This window comes from Polyodon spathula, chromosome 13 (genome assembly GCF_017654505.1).
Source record: "Polyodon spathula isolate WHYD16114869_AA chromosome 13, ASM1765450v1, whole genome shotgun sequence".
NCBI classification, from domain to species: Eukaryota; Metazoa; Chordata; class Actinopteri; order Acipenseriformes; family Polyodontidae; genus Polyodon; species Polyodon spathula.
In genome coordinates this window covers 43358578-43379695 of record NC_054546.1, presented here as the reverse complement: position 1 = coordinate 43379695, position 21118 = coordinate 43358578, and the positions used below count along the sequence as shown (strand labels likewise).

Genomic DNA, 21118 nt, shown 5'->3' with positions numbered 1-21118 from the left:
AACACATAGCCACAAATGGTAAACAGCATGAGACTTTTTAGAAGTTGTTTAAGATGCCTAATTAAAGCACAAAGTGGTCTAACATGAGCACCTATTCTACAGTGGGCATGCTTTTGGATAAATAAATCATTAAACGTAAACACTGGCAAGTAAATATAAATGTTATACTCTTATTTGTTGGGATACTATGTGTTTTAGTGTAATGCTGCTGTGAAACGAGAAACACATTATTTGAACATTTATTGTGAGAGCATTGCAGTTCAGTTTTTTGTGTTAGAATGTAGCTGATGCTGCACCGAAGCTGTCTGTTGTCTCTAATGCAGTCCTAACGTGTTCACAGTGCTCAGCCGGTACGCTGGAATACATTTTTGGCCGCTGTCAGGTTGCTCTGAACAACTTGCACAAAGACCCAAGCTCAGAACGGCCATCGCTGGTTTCTCTGGAGGTGTCTGTTCTGAAACAAGCTGAAGAAATTCATAACGAGGTAAGACCTGACGAGGGATTTAACATACACCAAGACATAAAAACGTTTCTTCTTCAAACTCCTCCTTCTTCATATGAACAATCATTTCTGTTTATAGAGGATACGGAATGATCATACCTGGCATTATTTATGTGTTTATTTCTTAGCAGACGCCCTTATCCAGATTCTTATTCCCGAAGGAGGGTGTCCCAGTAAATCTCAAGCGTTGACAGGGTGAGGGGTTTATCTGCAGATATCCTCCTAAGGGAAGCTCTAAAAAAGCTGTTTTAAAACACGTATCGGTAGCAGAATGGTTTGATCTACCGAAGCACGGCTCCGTCCTGAATTTCAGCAGCACCGCACTGGATTGGAATAGAAACAAAGACACATTCGAAACTCGTCTTGCTCAGCATGTCATCCCACTCGAGTGTGATAACAAAAATGTACCCCCCAAGATATACCCACGCTTGTGGTATACACAAATGTATTCCATTATTATCCATGTACCTATTAGCACCCTCATGATAACAAAAAGAGCACTTGTGTAGACCAGCAATGGCTTGCTATGCGCTTCATTTCACAGATTTCTGTTTTTCTAAAATGTACGTGCTGTATCTGTGCTTAAAGGGAAACGACTCAGTTAAGCAGCGGTGAGGGGGAGGTCCATCTGTTCTTCACTGGGGTTAGCAGCATCTTATCACACAAACTCGATGCAGGCTCAGCTTCCTTGCAAGTAAGCAGTAGGCTTCGTCCGAGTCTGTTTAGCTGTGTGACCAGCTCAGCGCTGTCCATTGATTCCAGGAAGGCACATTACAGATGTTGGAATGGAAGCTCTGAATTTTATGTTCTGTACATTTGTTTTGTTGCCGCAATGGTACTTCACACTTTCAACACTGCAGACCTGTATGGAGGAGGCTAGTAAACTAACCCATGCCTGGCTTTATTCCATAGCAGCTTCACCCATTCCAGGTTTTACTGTGAGCTTGATTAGGCACTGTGTATGGGTTAACAAGCTAAGGTGTATCTCACTAAACAGTTAAACCAGGAGGGGCTCAAACTGCTATGCAATGCTGGGGGTCTTATTTCCATCCCTGCAATCTTACCCAATGTGAAGAGGGTCGTGCAGCGATGGGACAGTAACAGGCCCTCCTCTGCACTATTCCCAGGGTGTTGAGCAGGGGATGGGACAGTAACAGGCCCTCCTCTGCACTATTCCAAGGGGGTTGAGCAGGGGATGGGACAGTAACCGGCCCTCCTCTGCACTATTCCCAGGGGGTTGAGCAGGGGATGGGACAGTAACAGGCCCTCCTCTGCACTATTCCCAGGGTGTTGAGCAGGGGATGGGACAGTAACAGGCCCTCCTCTGCACTATTCCCAGGGGGTTGAGCAGCGATGGGACAGTAACAGGCCCTCCTCTGCACTATTCCCAGGGTGTTGAGCAGGGGATGGGACAGTAACAGGCCCTCCTCTGCACTATTCCCAGGGGGTTGAGCAGCGATGGGACAGTAACAGGCCCTCCTCTGCACTGTTCCCAGGGGGTTGAGCAGGGGATGAGACAGTAACAGGCCCTCCTCTGCACTATTCCCAGGGGGTTGAGCAGGGGATGGGACAGTAACAGGCCCTCCTCTGCGCTATTCTCAGGGGGTTGAGCAGCGATGGGACAGTCACAGGCCCTCCTCTGCACTATTCCCAGACAGCGTGTATCAAAGAATCGTACAAGACAGTGCAGATCTTCGTACACACTGAAATGTAACCACGCTATGACACTGCATTGCGAGAATGGCAGAAGAGCTTCAGAGGACGTTGTTTAAAGGTTGTATCCGATATTTATAATTCAGAGCGATCTCTGTGCAAGAGGGGAAGGATATCTCGGTAACAGCTATATCACTGACACACGGCAACCTTTTTCTTGTAATAAAGCGCGATATAGTGTTGACATCTCACATAGGATTACAGCAGAAACCATTGTTAAGCTTTGTTGCCATTTATTTAGAAAGCAGGTCTCTATTTATAAAATCCAAAACTGCAGCGAGAAGGTCAACAGTTATATGTGGTGTTAAAATGATAGATTGAGCTATTTGTTTCAAGTTGCCCACGAGGGCAATGTCTCCACTTGAATGATTTATTAGTTCTGTGTGTGTGTGTGTGTGTGTGTGTAGGAGAGTATACTGTAGTGTACAGTATTCTCATAAACAGTACTGCGTGCGTGCTGAACATACAGCTTACAGGAATCTGGTCTGGCTTTGACTATTGCATTGAACTTTAATGATCTTGTGTTAATGCCAAATATGTCATAAGCTACTCTTCTCTCTCTTCCCCAATTACGTGATAAAGGGTATTTTAAATGACCAGCTACCGAACGAAAAGGTTCAGACACTCAAATGCTGTCCTGTAATTCAGTTGAGTTTTTCTGTGTTTTTTTTTTTTAATTAACATGCAAGAATAACAGTAGGAAATATTTGGCATTTCCAAGTCATTCTAGATTTGTATATTAGTATATATTATAGTCCAGGCAACCCTGTCCTTCTGAGTGTGAACAAGCATTCCAAATGTGGCCGGTCTCAGGCCTAGCTGCGCTACACACTAGCGGATTGTTGCAGGAATGAATTAAGATATCCATCTCGCTGGCTAGAAGATGATTGTTTGGTCAGTAGCAATTTGCACTAAAGATCTCTGATCCTGCAGCTCTGGATTGATCGCCGCAGAGAAGAGCCAGCTGGACCAGCCTGGGTAAAGCTAAAAGCAGCCTCATCACATCTCCCTGGAAACTGATCGAACCTGGCCAGGGCAGCAGTGCGATGTGGAAAAACCTGGGCTTGTATAATTGAAAGGGGTTAGAGGAGTTTGACTCCCAGGTCGTGGTGGCGATTACGGTCAAAGACAGGCTGCTGGATGTTTAGCACGTCATAGCCAGATGACAGGCACGGCAGGTGGGCAGGCCACTACAGAAGGACAGAGATGCAGAATATGGTACCAGGGCAGGTGGCATTCAGTGACCAGGCCTCTAAAATAATTGACTCAGTAAACTGCTTTACTGGAAATGCCAGGCTCCGTGGCAGCACCGCGGTCGCTCCGGGGAGCGCCCTATTGGATAGTCCCGACGCTTTAGTCATTCCCTAAAGGACAAATAAACAATCAGAGGCACTGAGACTTTATACTCTCCCCTTGTCCTGCGCCCGGGAAAATGGAAATGAAATAGGTCTGAGCTTCAACAAAGGCTGGCATTTCAGTCAGGGGTGTCTTGTATACAGTGTGTCAGACCTGACAAACCTCAACTCTGGCTGATAAAGCCGCTGTGATCTCCCTTTGTGTTTTCCACGTACTGTGCCTGCAGACTGTGCCAAGGGCCTGGTTTTTAAATGCGAAAAGGAAAACAAAATAATTTTAACACTCAATCTAGACTTGGTCCCTTAATGTTGAAGGACTAACTCCTCATCGAAAGGTTATAGAAATGTTTTCTACACAAATCTCTGTGTTAATGCACAACCATGCTTTTCTGGCACCTGTTCCCTTATTCCAAGATGTTTAATCACTTTTTGTTAACTACTCCATGGCCTAATAGGTAAGTCTAGCTGACAGTGTGCTTTAGCTTCGCTTTCAGCATGGCCTAGAACTGAATTTTAATGTGGCACCACTATCGTTTTGAATAAGCAGATTTAAAAATAAATAAATACAATTCTATATCGCATGGTTTGGACATTTTATGCCATGTAAGCATTACATAATTGCACACTGTTATCAAAATTTTTTTTTTTTTTTTTTTTTTTTTAATTAAATATTACTTCTTAAAAGCCGCTATAATGAGGTAACCCCAGGGTAAGTCCATGAATATTTGTGCCATTTCCTTCATCAGTGGCTAGTTTCACACAGAGCCCAATTAACACTAATCTTGGGAGTACCTTACTTAAGGTAACATTAGGGAGTCCAGGGTTAGTGCTAATAAGGGTCTGGTAAACCAGCTGCTATGTTTAGCAGTTGCATTAACCCAAAGCAACTTGAATAGAAAAACTGTAGCATGCTCCTGCGCTCCTGAGAAACCCTGAGTGCCTTGCTCAACAATGCAAGCTTGACCAGCTCCTTCCTAATCCCATCCCGGGACAGCGCACCCCTGCAGGGCGGGATGATGACCCGGAAACTATTCTACCAGCAGGAAGTCTGGATCCAGCTAACCTGGTGTCGGGAATGCAGGGATCATTCTAAAACTAATAAATAAATAACTTAGGAATGTAGCGCCTTTTAAAATGTAAACTTTACCACTGTACACATCCTATACATTTTTATTATTTAGTTCAGCTGTAAAGTAGCTGCCGATGCATGTATATTGCAGTACAGGAAATTGGGCTGCTTCTTAATGTAATGACATTCTAATGATGTCAGCACTATATACTGTACAGTACATTCTAATGATGTCAGCATTATATACTGTACAGTACATTCTAATGATAGCAACACATAGACACATGCAGAAGGTGTTTGTTTTGTTATTGAGGTCAGTAATTGTTGACTTCAGCACTCCGTTAACTGTGTTTATAACCAAATCATATTAGACTTGAAGTGAAAATGCATGTTATTGTTTGACGTTGTGTTAGAATGCACAATGACTAGCGAGAGGGTGGGGGGAGCAGGTACTTTCAGTTTGTTTCTACGGTAGCTTCTTCCATTCCCATCTGCTGTAGCTGGGGCAATTGCACACACCTTGCACATCTGGGTATCCTTTTGGGGAATTAAATTATCACTTCAAAAGCCGAAAATTCAAAATTATTCAACGAGAAAAATGAGTGAATTGTTTGATATGTGTAATCATCCATAACTTCAAACACTCAATTATAAATTCCAATGGGAAACGATAAGAGAGTCAAGCAGGCAAAGGCGTTTTTTTTTTTTTTTTAAATGACCACTTTGCTAGGAAACTGACTGGCTAAGACTGTATAATAAAGGCTTTAAAATAAAGACAATACTATACCTGTACCAGTGGCTGCCAATACTATACCTCAATACAGGTACTGCAGGCTATTATACCTCAATACAGGTACTGCAGGTTACTATACCTCAATACAGGTACTGCAGGTTACTATACCTCAATACAGGTACTGCAAGCTACTATACCTCAATACAGGTACTGCAAGCTACTATACCTCAATACATGTACTGCAGGCTACTATACCTCAATACAGGTACTGCAGGTTACTATACCTCAATACAGGTACTGCAGGTTACTATACCTCAATACAGGTACTGCAGGCTACTATACCTCAATACAGGTACTGCAGGCTACTATACCTCAATACAGGTACTGCAGGTTACTATACCTCAATACAGGTACTGCAGGCTACTATACCTCAATACAGGTACTGCAGGTTACTATACCTCAATACAGGTACTGCAGGTTACTATACCTCAATACAGGTACTGCAGGTTACTATACCTCAATACAGGTACTGCAGGTTAATATTCCTCAATACAGGTACTGCAGGTTAATATTCCTCAATACAGGTACTGCAGGTTACTATACCTCAATACAGGTACTGCAGGTTAATATACCTCAATACAGGTGCTAGTGTTAGACTGCAGTGGGGCAATGCAGTCTACTTCAAGCAGCTACTCTTGCATATAAACCCATCACTGCAAAGCCATGGAACCCAGCAGGTGGGTGCACCAAATACTGAGGATACAAGTGGTCCCAGGGTTTCTGAAGCAACGCATACTGACATATACACTGTGTCAAGTGCGTTGTCTGGTTTTATACATGCATGTAACAAGATCAGTAAGAAACACACCTGCCTGTGCAACACCCCACTTTTCCTCCATCAGTGTCGCCATGTCGCTGAGACTCCAACTACTCTTTGAAACTCTAATGCTGTTTAATGCCGGACTCATTAATAACCATGTATGTACTTATAGCAAGCCTGCCCTGTTCTGGTTACCATTAATGTTGCTGTGGGAGCCCCGCGGGAGCTGTTTATAATCCACCCGAGTTTAACAGGGGAATCGGCAAAATACTTTAGGTGGCAGGTGAAGCCCGAGCCTGCTTTGATTCTGTGACGGATGCAAGCCTCGTATTACCAGCTCTGAGCGGTTGTTTTAGCAGCAGAAGGCAGCTGGTTATTTGATTGTGAAAGTCTCTGGTGGCAGGGTTTCTGTCCACAGGCTGTGCCGGCTGCTTGTATATTTTGATAGTTGGCAGTGGATTTTTTTTTTTTTTTTTTTTTTTTTTTTTTTGAAGCAAGCAATGAAAATTGTCAAAAGAAAAACCCCCCCCCCCAAAGACGATTTTTTTTCTTTTTTTTGGGGGGGGGGTTTCTGCTATGAGACGCGGGTGTAATATACAGTTTAAGCATGAGGACGGGTAAAAATCGCTTCTCCTTAAAGGTGTGTGTGGGGGGGTGGGGCTTTTAAATATGCTACTAATGATGTTTTTACCAGTTACAGATTATAATTAGCAACAATAACAAACTTATAACAGAACCCTAAATTAAAGTGGTATCAAATAAGTTTCGAAAAAAACAGAAAAATGTAATAAAACGAAGTTGGTGAAAACGTATCCATTTGGCTAACCTGCAGGCGCTCCCCTTCTCTCCTGCAGGTGGAGTTTGAATGGCTCAGGCAATACTGGTTTCAAGGCCGACGCTATGCAAAGTTCAGCGACTGGTGGTGCAAACCCATGGAGAGGCTGGAAGAGCTCTGGAGAGAAATGGAGCTGATGGTGAGTGGTCTAAAGCAGAGGGGAGGCACTGCGATCACATTGCACACACACGCACCACCATGTATACATAACACTGAAACTGAATGTCTATACATAGGTGTCTGCCATGCTGCGTTCCCACAACAAGATTGTCACAGCTAGATCATTAACTTGGCTTCTAAAGTATAAAATCCAGCTCTACTTGACCTTGTGGGCTTCTTGTGTTTAATGCCAGAAAACAACAACAAAACAAACAAACAAAAAAAAGTAAATGCTCTAAACCCATTTAATTTATTTAAATGTTTAAATCTTGCTTTGCATATGCATAGGCTTAGCTCTCTGTCTGCTTCTAAAACATTACACAGTATGGAAAGAGATTCAGAAGCAAAAAGCAAAACCAAAAAAATGTTGAGTTCTCCTGGGCTGTTTCCCTGCGACTGGTGTGACATTACCATGTGTCTCTAATTAGAGCCAGGGTGCCGTTCGGGGTTTCTGATTTCAACAGGCCCCAGGGTGCCACTTGTCAAGAACATGAGGGGTTTTCTAACAGACAGAAGCTGCTTCCGATCCTAATTTAAGTTTGCTTTTTACGTGATTCCATTTAGTGCATTCGCTGCCATTTATTTTGGCTATTGCAGGTGACAGCTACTAGCGCTAATTGAAAGTGGCTGAGAAAGCAGCCTGACATACTGAGCCTCTTGGGCTGTTTGTGTTTATTTTTATTTTCATTGCATGGGCTTGTCCTCTTGTTCACAGGGCAGGTCTGTTGGATTCACAGCTCGGTCCCAGTTAAGGAAGCAGCAGGGGGCGCTGTTGCATTAGCATTGAGGGGAAGTCTGTGTTTATGAACTGCAGCAGCTCAGCATTAGCCAGATTTAATGTGCTAACTCTAAATGTTTTTTTGCTGTTGCTGTACAGTGGAGGTGACAATGTGCAGAGTGTTTTAGGGTGACTTGAAGAAACAACAACATTTTCACTTGTATAGTGTGTACTTCTTCACACAGGGTACCAGTACTGCATTGTATAGTGTGTGCATCTTCACACAGTGTACTGGTACTGCATTGTATAGTGTGTGCGTCTTCACACAGGATACTGGTACTGCATTGTATAGTGTGTGCATCTTCACACAGGATACTGGTAACCTGTAAGCTGAGATGCATCTTGTGCAAGACGAGTAGAACATGCACGGTTACTGCAAGTAGTGCAGCACCACTTTTAAAACATGTTGTTTTTCAAAGCCTTTTAAAAACATGTGGCAGTGTGTCATTGCTTAACTGATAACACCCAGAACACAAGTGTGAACATTGTATTAAAACGTTTATCCAAAATTAACTTAAGGTTTTAGTACATGTTTTTTTTATCCATTTTAATGCCATAAGCATTTGATAGAAATGTCCCTTACTATGCATTTACTAGAATCATAATGCCTGCTGTATCCAAAGCCATATGTATCTGTAGCTGTATCTTATTAGATATGTACAAACAATTTGCAAGTGAAACCATATCTAACCAGGGACCTGAAATCCAGTCCATATTGGAGATCTCATTGAATTGAATGGTTAGCACTTGAAGCTGGAAATTGTTTTGCTTTGTATATTTATGTAGCTCCCACAGCTGGCATTGAATGGATAAGTAATACAAGTTTTGCTCTGGATGGTAAACTTTTACATCCACTCTGACGTTAATAGCTGTAAAAAGAACACGGTGGTTCCAGCTTTGCATGTACACTAGAGCAGTTTTGTGATTTATTTATTTATTTATTTATTAAATTTTTATTTTCTTAGTACTGTAATAAAACATATTGGGGTATTTGATTAACTTTTTTCAGTAATAAAAAAAAAAAAAAACTGTTAATTTTACAAAACTAAAAGCAACAACTATTTTAATTCAAGGTTCCATGTCTCAAGTCGTTTGTTCAATTTTATACGGAAAGGTTTTGCAAGCACATTTTCTCTAGTATTAGGCTCTTGTGATTATGTGGAAAGTAAGTTTACTGGCTATCCATGCATAGGTTGAGTATTCGTTATAAACCTGCTGTTCTTTAAAAAGCATGTTTCTGATATTGGTCATTTGCAATCTTCTCATTTTCCAGGTTTTCATTTTTGCAGCTGTCCACACCAAGCCACTCTTAAAATTCTTACATAATACTGTGCTTAAATAGGATTGTGTCTTGTATTGTCTCCTCCTGCAAGAGTAGTAACACAGGGTTTTTAACTTGTTTTTAATAGCTACAACCTTGCTACTGAAAAATTAAAACAAATATTTTTAAAGTATGAATAATACAAGCTAACATGGAAATAAAAATCTTCAAGGGGTGTGGGGGTGGGTGATGGAAGACATTTGAAAGGTATTTTAATTTGATCTTGATATGAGGATTATTGTCCTTAAAATTCAAGTCAAATAAAGGCCTTTTTTATTAAGTATATTCTAATTCTAGTGTTTATAGCTGGCATTTATCTCCCTAAGGATGGCTTCCTTCACCGCGCTCTGTTGTAATGTAAATGCTGAACCTTCCATTTGAATGACATTCTGATAAAACATCAAATAGTTGTTTCTTTCAAAACTATTACCTTATGAATTGATGAGCCATTAAATAGAAGAGAAAAAAAAACCCATGCACCGGAAAATGAAGGTTATTCAAATATTTGTATTTTTTTGTTTAAGAAGGGGAGAGAAAAGCAAGGGAGACTGAGGCGTTATCAAGTGCAACATCAAGATAAGCGGCGAGTGAATTTGAAATTTTCCTTTCCGTTTGAAAGGAGCTGTACAAGCTTTGCTTTCGGGTAGAAAGAGCGAAGCATAAAAGCCGAAGTCTCATGTGATGTGAGTGAGAGGCTTGCGGAAGCTGTTCTCAGATGCAGAGGATAGAGAATCAGTCTCCCAGGGTCTGCTATCATGCAAACTGTACAAAACTGACATTTATTTAAACTATGAACAATGAATAGCTTTAGCAAGGCTGCGAGGGGGGAAAAAAAGGAGCTAATGCAGAACATTTTTAATATAGTACAGTATAGCATTTTGGTGGCATACACTCAGAACCCTGCTTTCGATTTCGAATCCCTTGTACAGTCCTGTGGTTCTTAGAAAATTCCCACTAAAATAATAGATCCCACTACAGTGTTGCTATTGTGAGAAGATTCTTTTAACCTAAAAATCATGTAAATATTTTACTGACAAAGACACAGTCAGTGGTTAAGTATAGTGTTTATACTGTGTTTGTTTTTTTATCGTTGCTGCGATTCCTGGTTATTAAAGCACAGATACACGTATTGATCATGATTATTGATGATGTTCAGGATCGGGCTGAGGGTTTTTGGTATAGTGGCAGGTTTGATCAAGGTTAAGAGAAATCCATTGTGGTTTATATAGCAGGGTGTACCCAGACGGGACTTTCAAATCCCAGCTGAGTGGAATGAATTATCATATTGGCTATGAAATAGTCTTTCCCTGACAGTCAGTTTACTCTAGCAGTAATGTATTTAGACAGCAATTGGCCTTAATACCCTTTATTGACTTCAGTGGGTCAGAGCCAAGAATGTAATTATTAAAGTGTATCAGTTTCATTGGGGTATAGAATTGCAGTGGATATATAATTATTTTAAGGTCATCTGGGCCAATTAATTTATTTATTGCATTTGTAAAACCATATATATTTTATAGCTCTGCTATGCTTTTCATTGTAAATATTATCTGTAATTTTGAAAAATGAATGTTTGGCATTTGAGTGGTTTAAACAAAATGAGGATCATAAATAACATTGCAAGCATATACTGTATATATTGTTTTCTGTAAAAATTGAATCTATTTAAATAATTCTGCGGCAGATTATTACTCTGTGTTTATGTATTACCAAACAATCTTTAAATCTGATCTATGAAACTCTTTTGCAATCATTTCTTAGTAAGTACCTGCAGTGTAACAGTTTCTTCAATACTAACACATTGTATTGCATGTAAATCCTTACACAGTACTGTCTCCTAAGCTGTGTTTGGAGTTCCAGGTGTTTTGTCTTATTCTGAGTATTCAGAATGAGGATTCAGTAAGTAGCCCGTTAATCTTTAAAATCAGAAACGAAAAGTATGCCAAAAGTTGAGTGCGAAGTATTTGCAATTCTCTTTGAAGCGTTTCTCCAACAGGATAAGCAACATTTTAGGAATTGCCTGATAGTGTTCAGGGTAAATAGTTAAACCCCTATGGAGAATCTCACACACTGATACAGTGCTCCAGAAAGAAAAGAATTGTGTCTCCTAAAGCCACTACAGCCTACAGCTTAGTACCGTAAGACAGAGGTGATGAATAGAATCCTACAGAGGATACATCCAGTGGCAATATCAACAAAGACATCAAAGAGAAGTCACTTTCTGCTTTTAACCATTTCCCTCCTGAGGAACAGTACGATTAACAGACTAAACAGCTGGACTCTAACACGTACAGTACAGTACGATTAACAGACTAAACAGCTGGGCTCAGTAACACATACAGTACAGTACGATTAACAGACTAAACAGCTGGACTCTAACACGTACAGTACGATTAACAGACTAAACAGCTGGACTCAGTAACACGTACAGTACGATTAACAGACTAAACAGCTGGATTCTAACACATACAGTACAGTACGATTAACAGACAAAACAGCTGGATTCTAACACATACAGTACAGTACGATTAACAGACTAAACAGCTGGATTCTAACACATACAGTACAGTACGATTAACAGACTAAACAGCTGGGCTCAGTAACACATACAGTACAGTACGATTAACAGACAACAGCTGGGCTCAGTAACACATACAGTACAGTACGATTAACAGACAACAGCTGGGCTCAGTAACACATACAGTACAGTACGATTAACAGACGAAACAGCTGGATTCTAACACATACAGTACAGTACGATTAACAGACGAAACAGCTGGGCTCAGTAACACATACAGTACAGTACGATTAACAGACGAAACAGCTGGGCTCAGTAACACATACAGTACAGTACGATTAACAGACAAAACAACAGCTGATTAACAGACAAAACAGCTGGGCTCAGTAACACATACAGTACAGTACGATTAACAGACGAAACAGCTGGATTCTAACACATACAGTACAGTACGATTAACAGACGAAACAGCTGGATTCTAACACATACAGTACAGTACGATTAACAGACTAAACAGCTGGGCTCTAACACATACAGTACAGTACGATTAACAGACAAAACAGCTGGGCTCAGTAACACATACAGTACAGTACGATTAACAGACGAAACAGCTGGGCTCAGTAACACATACAGTACAGTACGATTACGATTACAACAGTACGATTAACTAAACAGCTGGACTCTAACACATACAGTACAGTACGATTAACAGACTAAACAGCTGGGCTCAGTAACACATACAGTACAGTACGATTAACAGACGAAACAGCTGGATTCTAACACATACAGTACAGTACGATTAACAGACTAAACAGCTGGGCTCAGTAACACATACAGTACAGTACGATTAACAGACGAAACAGCTGGGCTCAGTAACACATACAGTACAGTACGATTAACAGACAACAGGCTCAGTAACACATACAGTACAGTACGATTAACAGACGAAACAGCTGGGCTCAGTAACACAGTACAGTACGATTACAGTACAGTACAGTAGCTGGATTAACAGACAGTACGAAACAGCTGGGCTCTTCAGTAACACATACAGTACAGTACGATTAACAGACAAAACAGCTGGATTCTAACACATACAGTACAGTACGATTAACAGACTAAACAGCTGGATTTAACACATACAGTACAGTACGATTAACAGACGAAACAGCTGGGTCTTTACAGTACGATTAACAGACTAAACAGCTGGATTCTAACACATACAAAGTACGATTAACAGACAAAACAGCTGGATTCTAACACATACAGTACAGTACGATTAACAGACTAAACAGCTGGGCTTAACACATACAGTACAGTACGATTAACAGACGAAACAGCTGGGCCTCTTTAACACACACAGTAATTAATATCTCGTGTAATGTCATATCATTCAATATGATTTAGAGTTGTAATGCATAATTAATGTTTCAAAATTTTTAATTGTTAACATGAGCTTGAGATACAAAAATATTTTATATAATACGGGTAAAAAATTATCAACTAAATATATAAATACTTCAATGTACCTTTTGCTCTTAGTCATTATGTATATATATAATAATGTGTGTGTGTGTGTGTGTGTATATATATATATATATATATATATATATATATATATATATATGATTATAAAATAATAAGATATTTGTACTGTAAAACATGTTGGACAAAAAAAAAATTGACTTGAGATATATATATATAAATCTACACACACACTGGATAAATAATGAGCAGAATCCTTATGTAATGAAAATGTCAATCTAACGCACTCTCGTAGCATTATGCAGTTAGTGTCACACCCTAACATCAAAAAAATAATCCTCTTTGTATGTATTAGTCTGCCGCAGTAGTTATCAGTTTATCAGTTTAATATTGTTGTCTTTGAAACCTTGAAAATGAGTAGTGATCCAGTTTAAGCCACTTCCATTGGAATTACATGGAGGAGAACTGTTCCGATTTGAAATACATTTAGAATTTTTTGAATTTGGAATAAGTTTTGCAATGTGTAGTAATTTCTGGTTGTTCTTTGCTAGCAGGAATGAGTTGAGTTATTTCCCTGGTAACAGCGATTTCAAGATCGGTGAGACATTGTCAGAACGGACAGATAACATCCATTATAGTGGTTACAAAGTAAAACAACAATAAATCCCAAGCCCTCAGAGGTGAATGCTTGTGGAAGCTAATCTTACTGTAGAGGTGCTGGAATCACAAACACATGTGTCACACTGCTGTGGCTCCTGAGAAGCAAGAACTCCAAAGGCATCATTGTGCCTGGGAAGTGATTTTCCTCCGCCAGGAACACCCTTTTCTGTTGACAGTCTTCATTATCACTCACTTAGCATGCAACTATTAGATCGGCCCAATAACGGGCAGTTCTGTTAGCTGAAACATACAGGGGCGGAGTCCTCAGCCTGTGTTTACCTTCCAGTTAACTCGACTGGGCAAAGTTGAATCGGACACATTGTGTTGCTGCTAATTTAAAACGATGCTAAGAGCTGGTTTGCATTGCATCCTCTACTGCATCCCTGACCGTGGGTGGGACTATCCATCCCGTAGTACTGCTAAACACATTTGGGACAGTAACATGCAGGGATAAAAATAAGCATTGTATAGCAGTTGATCCATTCCTGGTTTTACTACTGATTTAATAGGACACATTCGAGTTTGCTACATACACACTGTGGCTGATTGAGCTTGTATTAAAACCTGGAATGGGTAACAAAAAAAAACAAAAAACTGGAATGGGTGAAACTGCTATGCTAATTATTTATATGCCTGCCATGTACATAAAAATACAAATCAATTTGAACAGCCAGAAAGCCATTGAATTACAGCAGCAAAGTTTTGAACTAGTTTGATTCTCTTAATGGCAGATTCGCCACACAAGTAAAGAAAGCAAATGCTTTCTCGTAATGTCAGCAGTTTAGTTTTGTTATATGAATATATTTGGTGGCATTTCCTTTTATGCAAGTAAACGTTCTCGAATTAACAAATGTTTAAATAAGAAAAAAATATTTGTATTATTTTATAGGAAAACTGCATAATATACAAATTTACAATAAGTGTATTTTTATACTTCCGTTTGTTCTGGGCACCCACGAGACATTTTAAAACTGGCACATGCTGTCTGGTATTTTTTTCTTCTTAGACTGGCAGTTGTCAATGCAGCTGAAGTATGAATTTGATCAATTACCATCATTATTTATATTGTATTATTCAGCGGTTAATCAAGATTATCCTCATAATTTACAGAAGATAACCGATAGCTGAAAATTGAATTGTCATCCAACTCTAATCTACACACCCCTCCGCACCCCATCCGCACCCCCCAGTGTGTGTTGGGAAGGCACACCCTCCGAGTGTGTGTGGGGAGGCGGGGGGGGAGTCCTCATTGTGGTGGGGGAAAAGGGTGGAGGTAGTGTGACCCCATCCGCTCCCCCCTCACACACACCCCTCCGCACCCCATCCGCTCCCCCCTCACACACACCCCTCACACACACCCCATCCGCTCCCCCCTCACACACACCCCTCCGCACCCCATCCGCTCCCCCCTCACACACACCCCTCCGCACCCCATCCGCTCCCCCCTCACACACACCCCTCCGCACCCCATCCGCTCCCCCCTCACACACACCCCTCCGCACCCCATCCGCTCCCCCCTCACACACACCCCTCCGCACCCCATCCGCTCCCCCCTCACACACACCCCTCCGCACCCCATCCGCTCCCCCCTCACACACACCCCTCCGCACCCCATCCGCTCCCCCCTCACACACACCCCTCCGCACCCCATCCGCTCCCCCCTCACACACACCCCTCCGCACCCCATCCGCTCCCCCCTCACACACACCCCTCCGCACCCCATCCGCTCCCCCCTCACACACACCCCTCCGCACCCCATCCGCTCCCCCCTCACACACACCCCTCCGCACCCCATCCGCTCCCCCCTCACACACACCCCTCCGCACCCCATCCGCTCCCCCCTCACACACACCCCTCCGCACATCCGCTCCCCCCTCACACACACCCCTCCGCACCCCATCCGCTCCCCCCTCACACACACCCCTCCGCACCCCATCCGCTCCCCCCTCACACACACCCCTCCGCACCCCATCCGCTCCCCCCTCACACACACCCCTCCGCACCCCATCCGCTCCCCCCTCACACACACCCCTCCGCACCCCATCCGCTCCCCCCTCACACACACCCCTCCGCACCCCATCCGCTCCCCCCTCACACACACCCCTCCGCACCCCATCCGCTCCCCCCTCACACACACCCCTCCGCACCCCATCCGCTCCCCCCTCACACACACCCCTCCGCACCCCATCCGCTCCCCCCTCACACACACCCCTCCGCACCCCATCCGCTCCCCCCTCACACACACCCCTCAGCACCCCATCCGCTCCCCCCTCACACACACCCCTCCGCACCCCATCCGCTCCCCCCTCACACACACCCCTCCGCACCCCATCCGCTCCCCCCTCACACACACCCCTCAGCACCCCATCCTCACCCCCCTCACACACACCGCACCCCATCCGCTCCCCCCTCACACACACCCCTCCGCACCCCATCCGCTCCCCCCTCACACACACCCCTCAGCACCCCATCCTCACCCCCCTCACACACACCCCTCCGCACCCCATCCGCTCCCCCCTCACACACACCCCTCCGCACCCCATCCGCTCCCCCCTCACACACACCCCTCACGCACCCCCTCCGCACCCCATCACTCACCCCCCTCACACACACACACACCCCCCTCTGCCAAGCTCCCTATCGCCTCTACATACCCCACAGGGAACACACCCTTAGGCGCCAGAACCCCCATATCCAGCTCCCTCCCGCTCACCACACCATGGCCCGCTCACACCCACCCCTCCATCCCCCGTGGGGTAGGCCTCCGAACGCCAGGAGTGTGTAGGGGAGACGGAGGGGTGGGAGTGTGTCACGGGGCACCCTCCAAAAAAAGTAGCTGTACACACTGTATCTGTATTGCTGTCACCCTCCAGGGGGATTGTGTGTGGGGGACCGTGGGTAGTTTCCTCGTAGGCTGTGGCTGACAGTGTTGTGTGGTCACATCCCCCCTCAGCGTAGGGGTGTGACAACCCCCTCACACAGCTGGAACCGTCCCCCCTCCGCACCCCCCTCCACACACCCCTCACAGTCGTGGTGTCCGCTGCACCCCATGTGTCACTACCCCCCTCACACAGTGTGTGGGGGGATCACCTAATTCGTCCCACCCCCCCTCAGTGTGTGTGACAAGACTCCGCACCCCCTCACACATCCCCTCACACATTGTGTGGGGGGAGTGTGTCACACAGGGGGATTCCCATCCACCCCTCAGTGTTTGTGGGGTCACTCACCCCCCTCACCATCACACGCCCCCATCAGGCAATACCCCCATAACCCACCCCCCTCACAGGTGTGATCCCCCCACCCCTCAACCCCCGTCAGGGGGACACCCCCTCACACACACCCCTCCGTGGGGGTAGTTCGCAGGCCACACTCAGGAGTGGTAGGGGTGTTTTGCCTCAGTCGTGGCCCCTCACACACACCCCTCTGCACACATTCGCATCCCCCACACTCATCCCCGTTCGCACCCCCCTCACACATCCCCCTCCGCACCCCATCCCGGGGTCCCCCCGTGTGGTATTCGCACCCGGGAGGCGTGGGTAACCTCCCGGCGTGGGGGGAGCCCCCATTAAAATCCGGACCCCATCCTCGCGCCCTATTAGAAGCAATTGTGGCGCCCTGCCTTAAAGCTCCCATGAGATGTAGGGGAGGCGTGGGGATCCTCACCCCCCTCATACACACCCATCCGAACCCCCCGAGGTGTCGGAAATGTCCATGGACACTAAAATGTGAAGAATAGATAAGAGATCCAAAGCAGCCTTTAGAAGTTGTGGCGCTAATGCCTTAAAGCTCTTTCCTGGGATGCTGTGCAACATTATTCCTTGATTTATAAAGGCACAATTGCTAGATAGGGAACAGTTTATCTCCCTGGAATAAATGGAGTAGAAACGATAATGTGTTGTGATTATCTGTATTAAATTAGGCAGAACTGTGGAGGCCTTTTAAAATGTTCAGCTCGTTCATTGTGAGGCACAAACAAACAACAGTAGTGCCAAAATGTGAGAGAGGCTTTTGTAACACAGAGGTTAAAAAAGAAAGTGGACATCAATAGGTTGTCTAGGCCTGGGTAAAGCCTTCCTTTTTTAAATGCCTCTTTCTGTAATTCCCATTCAAGCTTTTTAACTGAGTGTAATAAGCTGGAGTTAACGTTAACAGCGGCTGTGAAGAATGAATATTCGCTGCTGGAAAACACTGTAAAAGAAGTCCGTATGAAAGAAGAATTATCAAAGAGGCTGCTGATCATTTTTTGGGGGTGTGGGACATGACACATTCAAGTATTATCTTAATTAACACTGATTTAGACAGAGATCTGTATTCATCATTTAAATCCAATAAAAATAAAAAGGAAGGAAGGAATAAGGCAACCTGTGTCTTCTGGCAGTGAGCAATGGGTAACACAGCTTTTAAGGGCTTATAGGTTTTGATTTCTTTTTTTTTTGTAGCCATGTACAAGGAAATGTGAACAGATATGTTATGTACGGATATTAAAAATAAAATGCATTGTGGCAGGCTGGCGAGTGGATAGAGGCCCAGAGACAGACTGCAGTTCAAAAAAAATAACTATTTTATTATAAACACAAAATAAAGTGCACAAGGGCAAAATAACAGATACTCAAACACAAATAAAGCAAAACAAAACTCACAAAAATAAAGTTTCCAGGCTGGGCAATGCCTTCACTGGATTTAGAAAATTCAAAAACCACAAAACAAACACCAACCTGCTTCCTCAGTTCCCTCTCCCCAAATGAGAAGCAGAGGCCTCCTTTTATATCAGGTGGCTGGGCGCTGATTGATCGTTAATCAACCTAATCAACTAATCAACCCCAGCCACCTGAACATAATAAACCCAGGCAGGTAGGGGAAGTTAACCCCATCCCTGCCAATTTCTAAAGAGCAGAGCTTTGCTCTGCCACATGCATGTTTCCAGAAATTATTCTGCAGATACTTGATGTGGTTTAGCTGGGCCTTCCGGCCAGAGTGTGGTCTCTTTAGCGCTTCTGGACTGACACAGGCAGCTAACTAACCAACTCCTCTGCAGATCTGCAGCCATGAAGGTCTTCGAAAGACTCTTTGCAGCTCCAGTGACGGACATCCCAGGGTGGGGTGTGCATCTCATTCTGAGACAGCATTGCTCTTAGTGCTCTTACCAAACAAGCGAGAGATAGCCGTTTCAATCCCTGCCCCCCCCCTATTTTGAAAGGTTATTTGGCTGTGTTTTTCTTTTCCTTGCCAATGTTCCGAGCAGGGGCACCAAAGACGTCATCGTTTGCTTGGTGACCTCAGATCAAGCACACAAAGAACATCTCCACCTGTTGTTATTCTCGCTGATCTCCAAGCCATTGCAGTGCAGCTGTATTATCTGAGCAACAACACTAATTTCAGAGGCACTGTGCGTCTGGTTATCCTACAGGTTTCTCTACAGTCACGCAATTTCTGCTGGATTGATAACTGCACTATCAGCAGCACCTAGAATGACAAGGCACAGGTCTTTACTGAGACACTCTGGGAATGGGATCCAGCGCATATGATTTTATTATGTGTTTAATGACTGTGGTTATCAGAGCCAGCTAGTGCCGTACAGTGACGGTGTTGCAGAGGGCTTGCTCAGTGACCTGTCTGTTTTGCTTTTTTTTCTTGCACTTTTCAACAAGACTGACATTTCAGAGCATGTGCTTTGTATATCAATACAATATCACTTTGATTTCTTTTTTTTGTGCTATTTTATAAACCACAGATTTGGATGGTCTGTGGGTGGAAAGCTGGCAAGCTTTTTCTTTTTTTTTTTTTTTAATGTAAAGTTGTGTACCATGTCTGATCTGCAAGCTGGCTTATCAATGAATTTAGCAGGAAAGAATGGAAAGGATCAACAGTTTTGTTTCTGTATTGGTGCATTGCATCATCCCTAAAATAAGTACAGTACTAGTGCCCCCCCCTTTGTTATTTCATGATGTAATAACTCAAGGTTAGGCTGTGTTATCAGTGTACAGGCTTTTATGAATGGCTCTGTAGAAGAACCCCAAGCTTTAACAACAATACTTTATGCAGTAATCAGTTGTGCTATTATTATCATTACCATTATTACTATTAGTAGTATGAGTAGTGATTCACTGTTCCACATAACATATGTCCTTGCTTTGCAATTAAAATGTGAAAAGTAACACCCTAAAAAGGGGAGCACAGTGTTGAGTTTATCGCACCCCCTAGACGCTCCCATCCTCATCAGTGCCACTGAGTGGATTGTGCAGTATTGTTGAGCCACAGCTCTCCTTGCACCACTCTCTAGAACAGGAGCCTCATAATGAGCAGCCCTTTGCTCTGCCTGTTCTGCAGATTTAAAACAAAAAAGAGCTTTGCTTTCCAGACCTGTCAATCCGGACGCTTTTTTTTTATTTTTTGCTGTCGTTGTTGCTAACATTAAATATATTGCAAATATAGAGAAGAAAAATGGGTGCTGTGTACTTATCATGTTTCCAACTTTGTTTTATTATTTAGGAGAGTAAAAAAAAAAAAAAAAAAAAAAAAGAGAAAAAAAGTTTGATCTTTGAAGTAACATCCCCAGCCTGCTGATATTATCTGTACCGGAGCAGCAAGTTCTTTCACAGAGTAAGAGAACATCGTGCACACCGTGTGTCTCTGGGGAGGGGGGGTGCTAGGAACCAGCAAATTGAATGCATGAGGTCTTCCAGTAACAGTGTTGAGATTTCAGAGCAAGTCGTCTCAGCTCCACTCACAGCAGAACACATCCTTCCAGACAGATACGCTGATTCCTGTTGCACGGTTGGTTTTACTTCAAACTTCAGACACAGCGTGGGTATCAGTATTCCAAATGATTCAAACTTCACTAAAAAAAAAAAAAAAAAAAAAAAAAAACTTTTTATGTAGTTCTTTCTTTCTTTCTTTCTAGACGAAAGGTTATTGCGATGGTTTATTCATTTTAAGGCCAGCTCCAGGCCCATGTGGCAGACACAAACTTTTCTTTTATAATCCAGGGTCCCAGAGGGAAGGGGAATGCTTTCAGAAGAGGGGCGATGAATTTCATTTTATTGATGGGAGAGTTTTCAGTGGCTCATGCTGATCATGGGACGATCAAAAAGACAGGAAAGTTGTGGTTTTTATGGAAAGCTTTGCCAATCTTTTTGGCTTCTTAAATGGGACTGTAGTTGTGTGTGTTTTTTT

General features: G+C 43.4%; 1 protein-coding gene across 2 annotated transcripts in view; it reads left to right on the top strand.

The window, feature by feature from the left end:
* The window catches only part of fto (FTO alpha-ketoglutarate dependent dioxygenase), a 123126-nt gene that overhangs the window by 31008 nt on the left and 71000 nt on the right, over positions 1-21118 (top strand). For both annotated transcript variants that reach the window (XM_041269265.1, XM_041269264.1), the window contains exons 6-7: positions 341-484; positions 7047-7166. In XM_041269265.1, coding sequence (XP_041125199.1) covers positions 341-484; positions 7047-7166 — 264 coding nt within the window. The remainder of the gene's footprint in view (positions 1-340; positions 485-7046; positions 7167-21118) is intronic.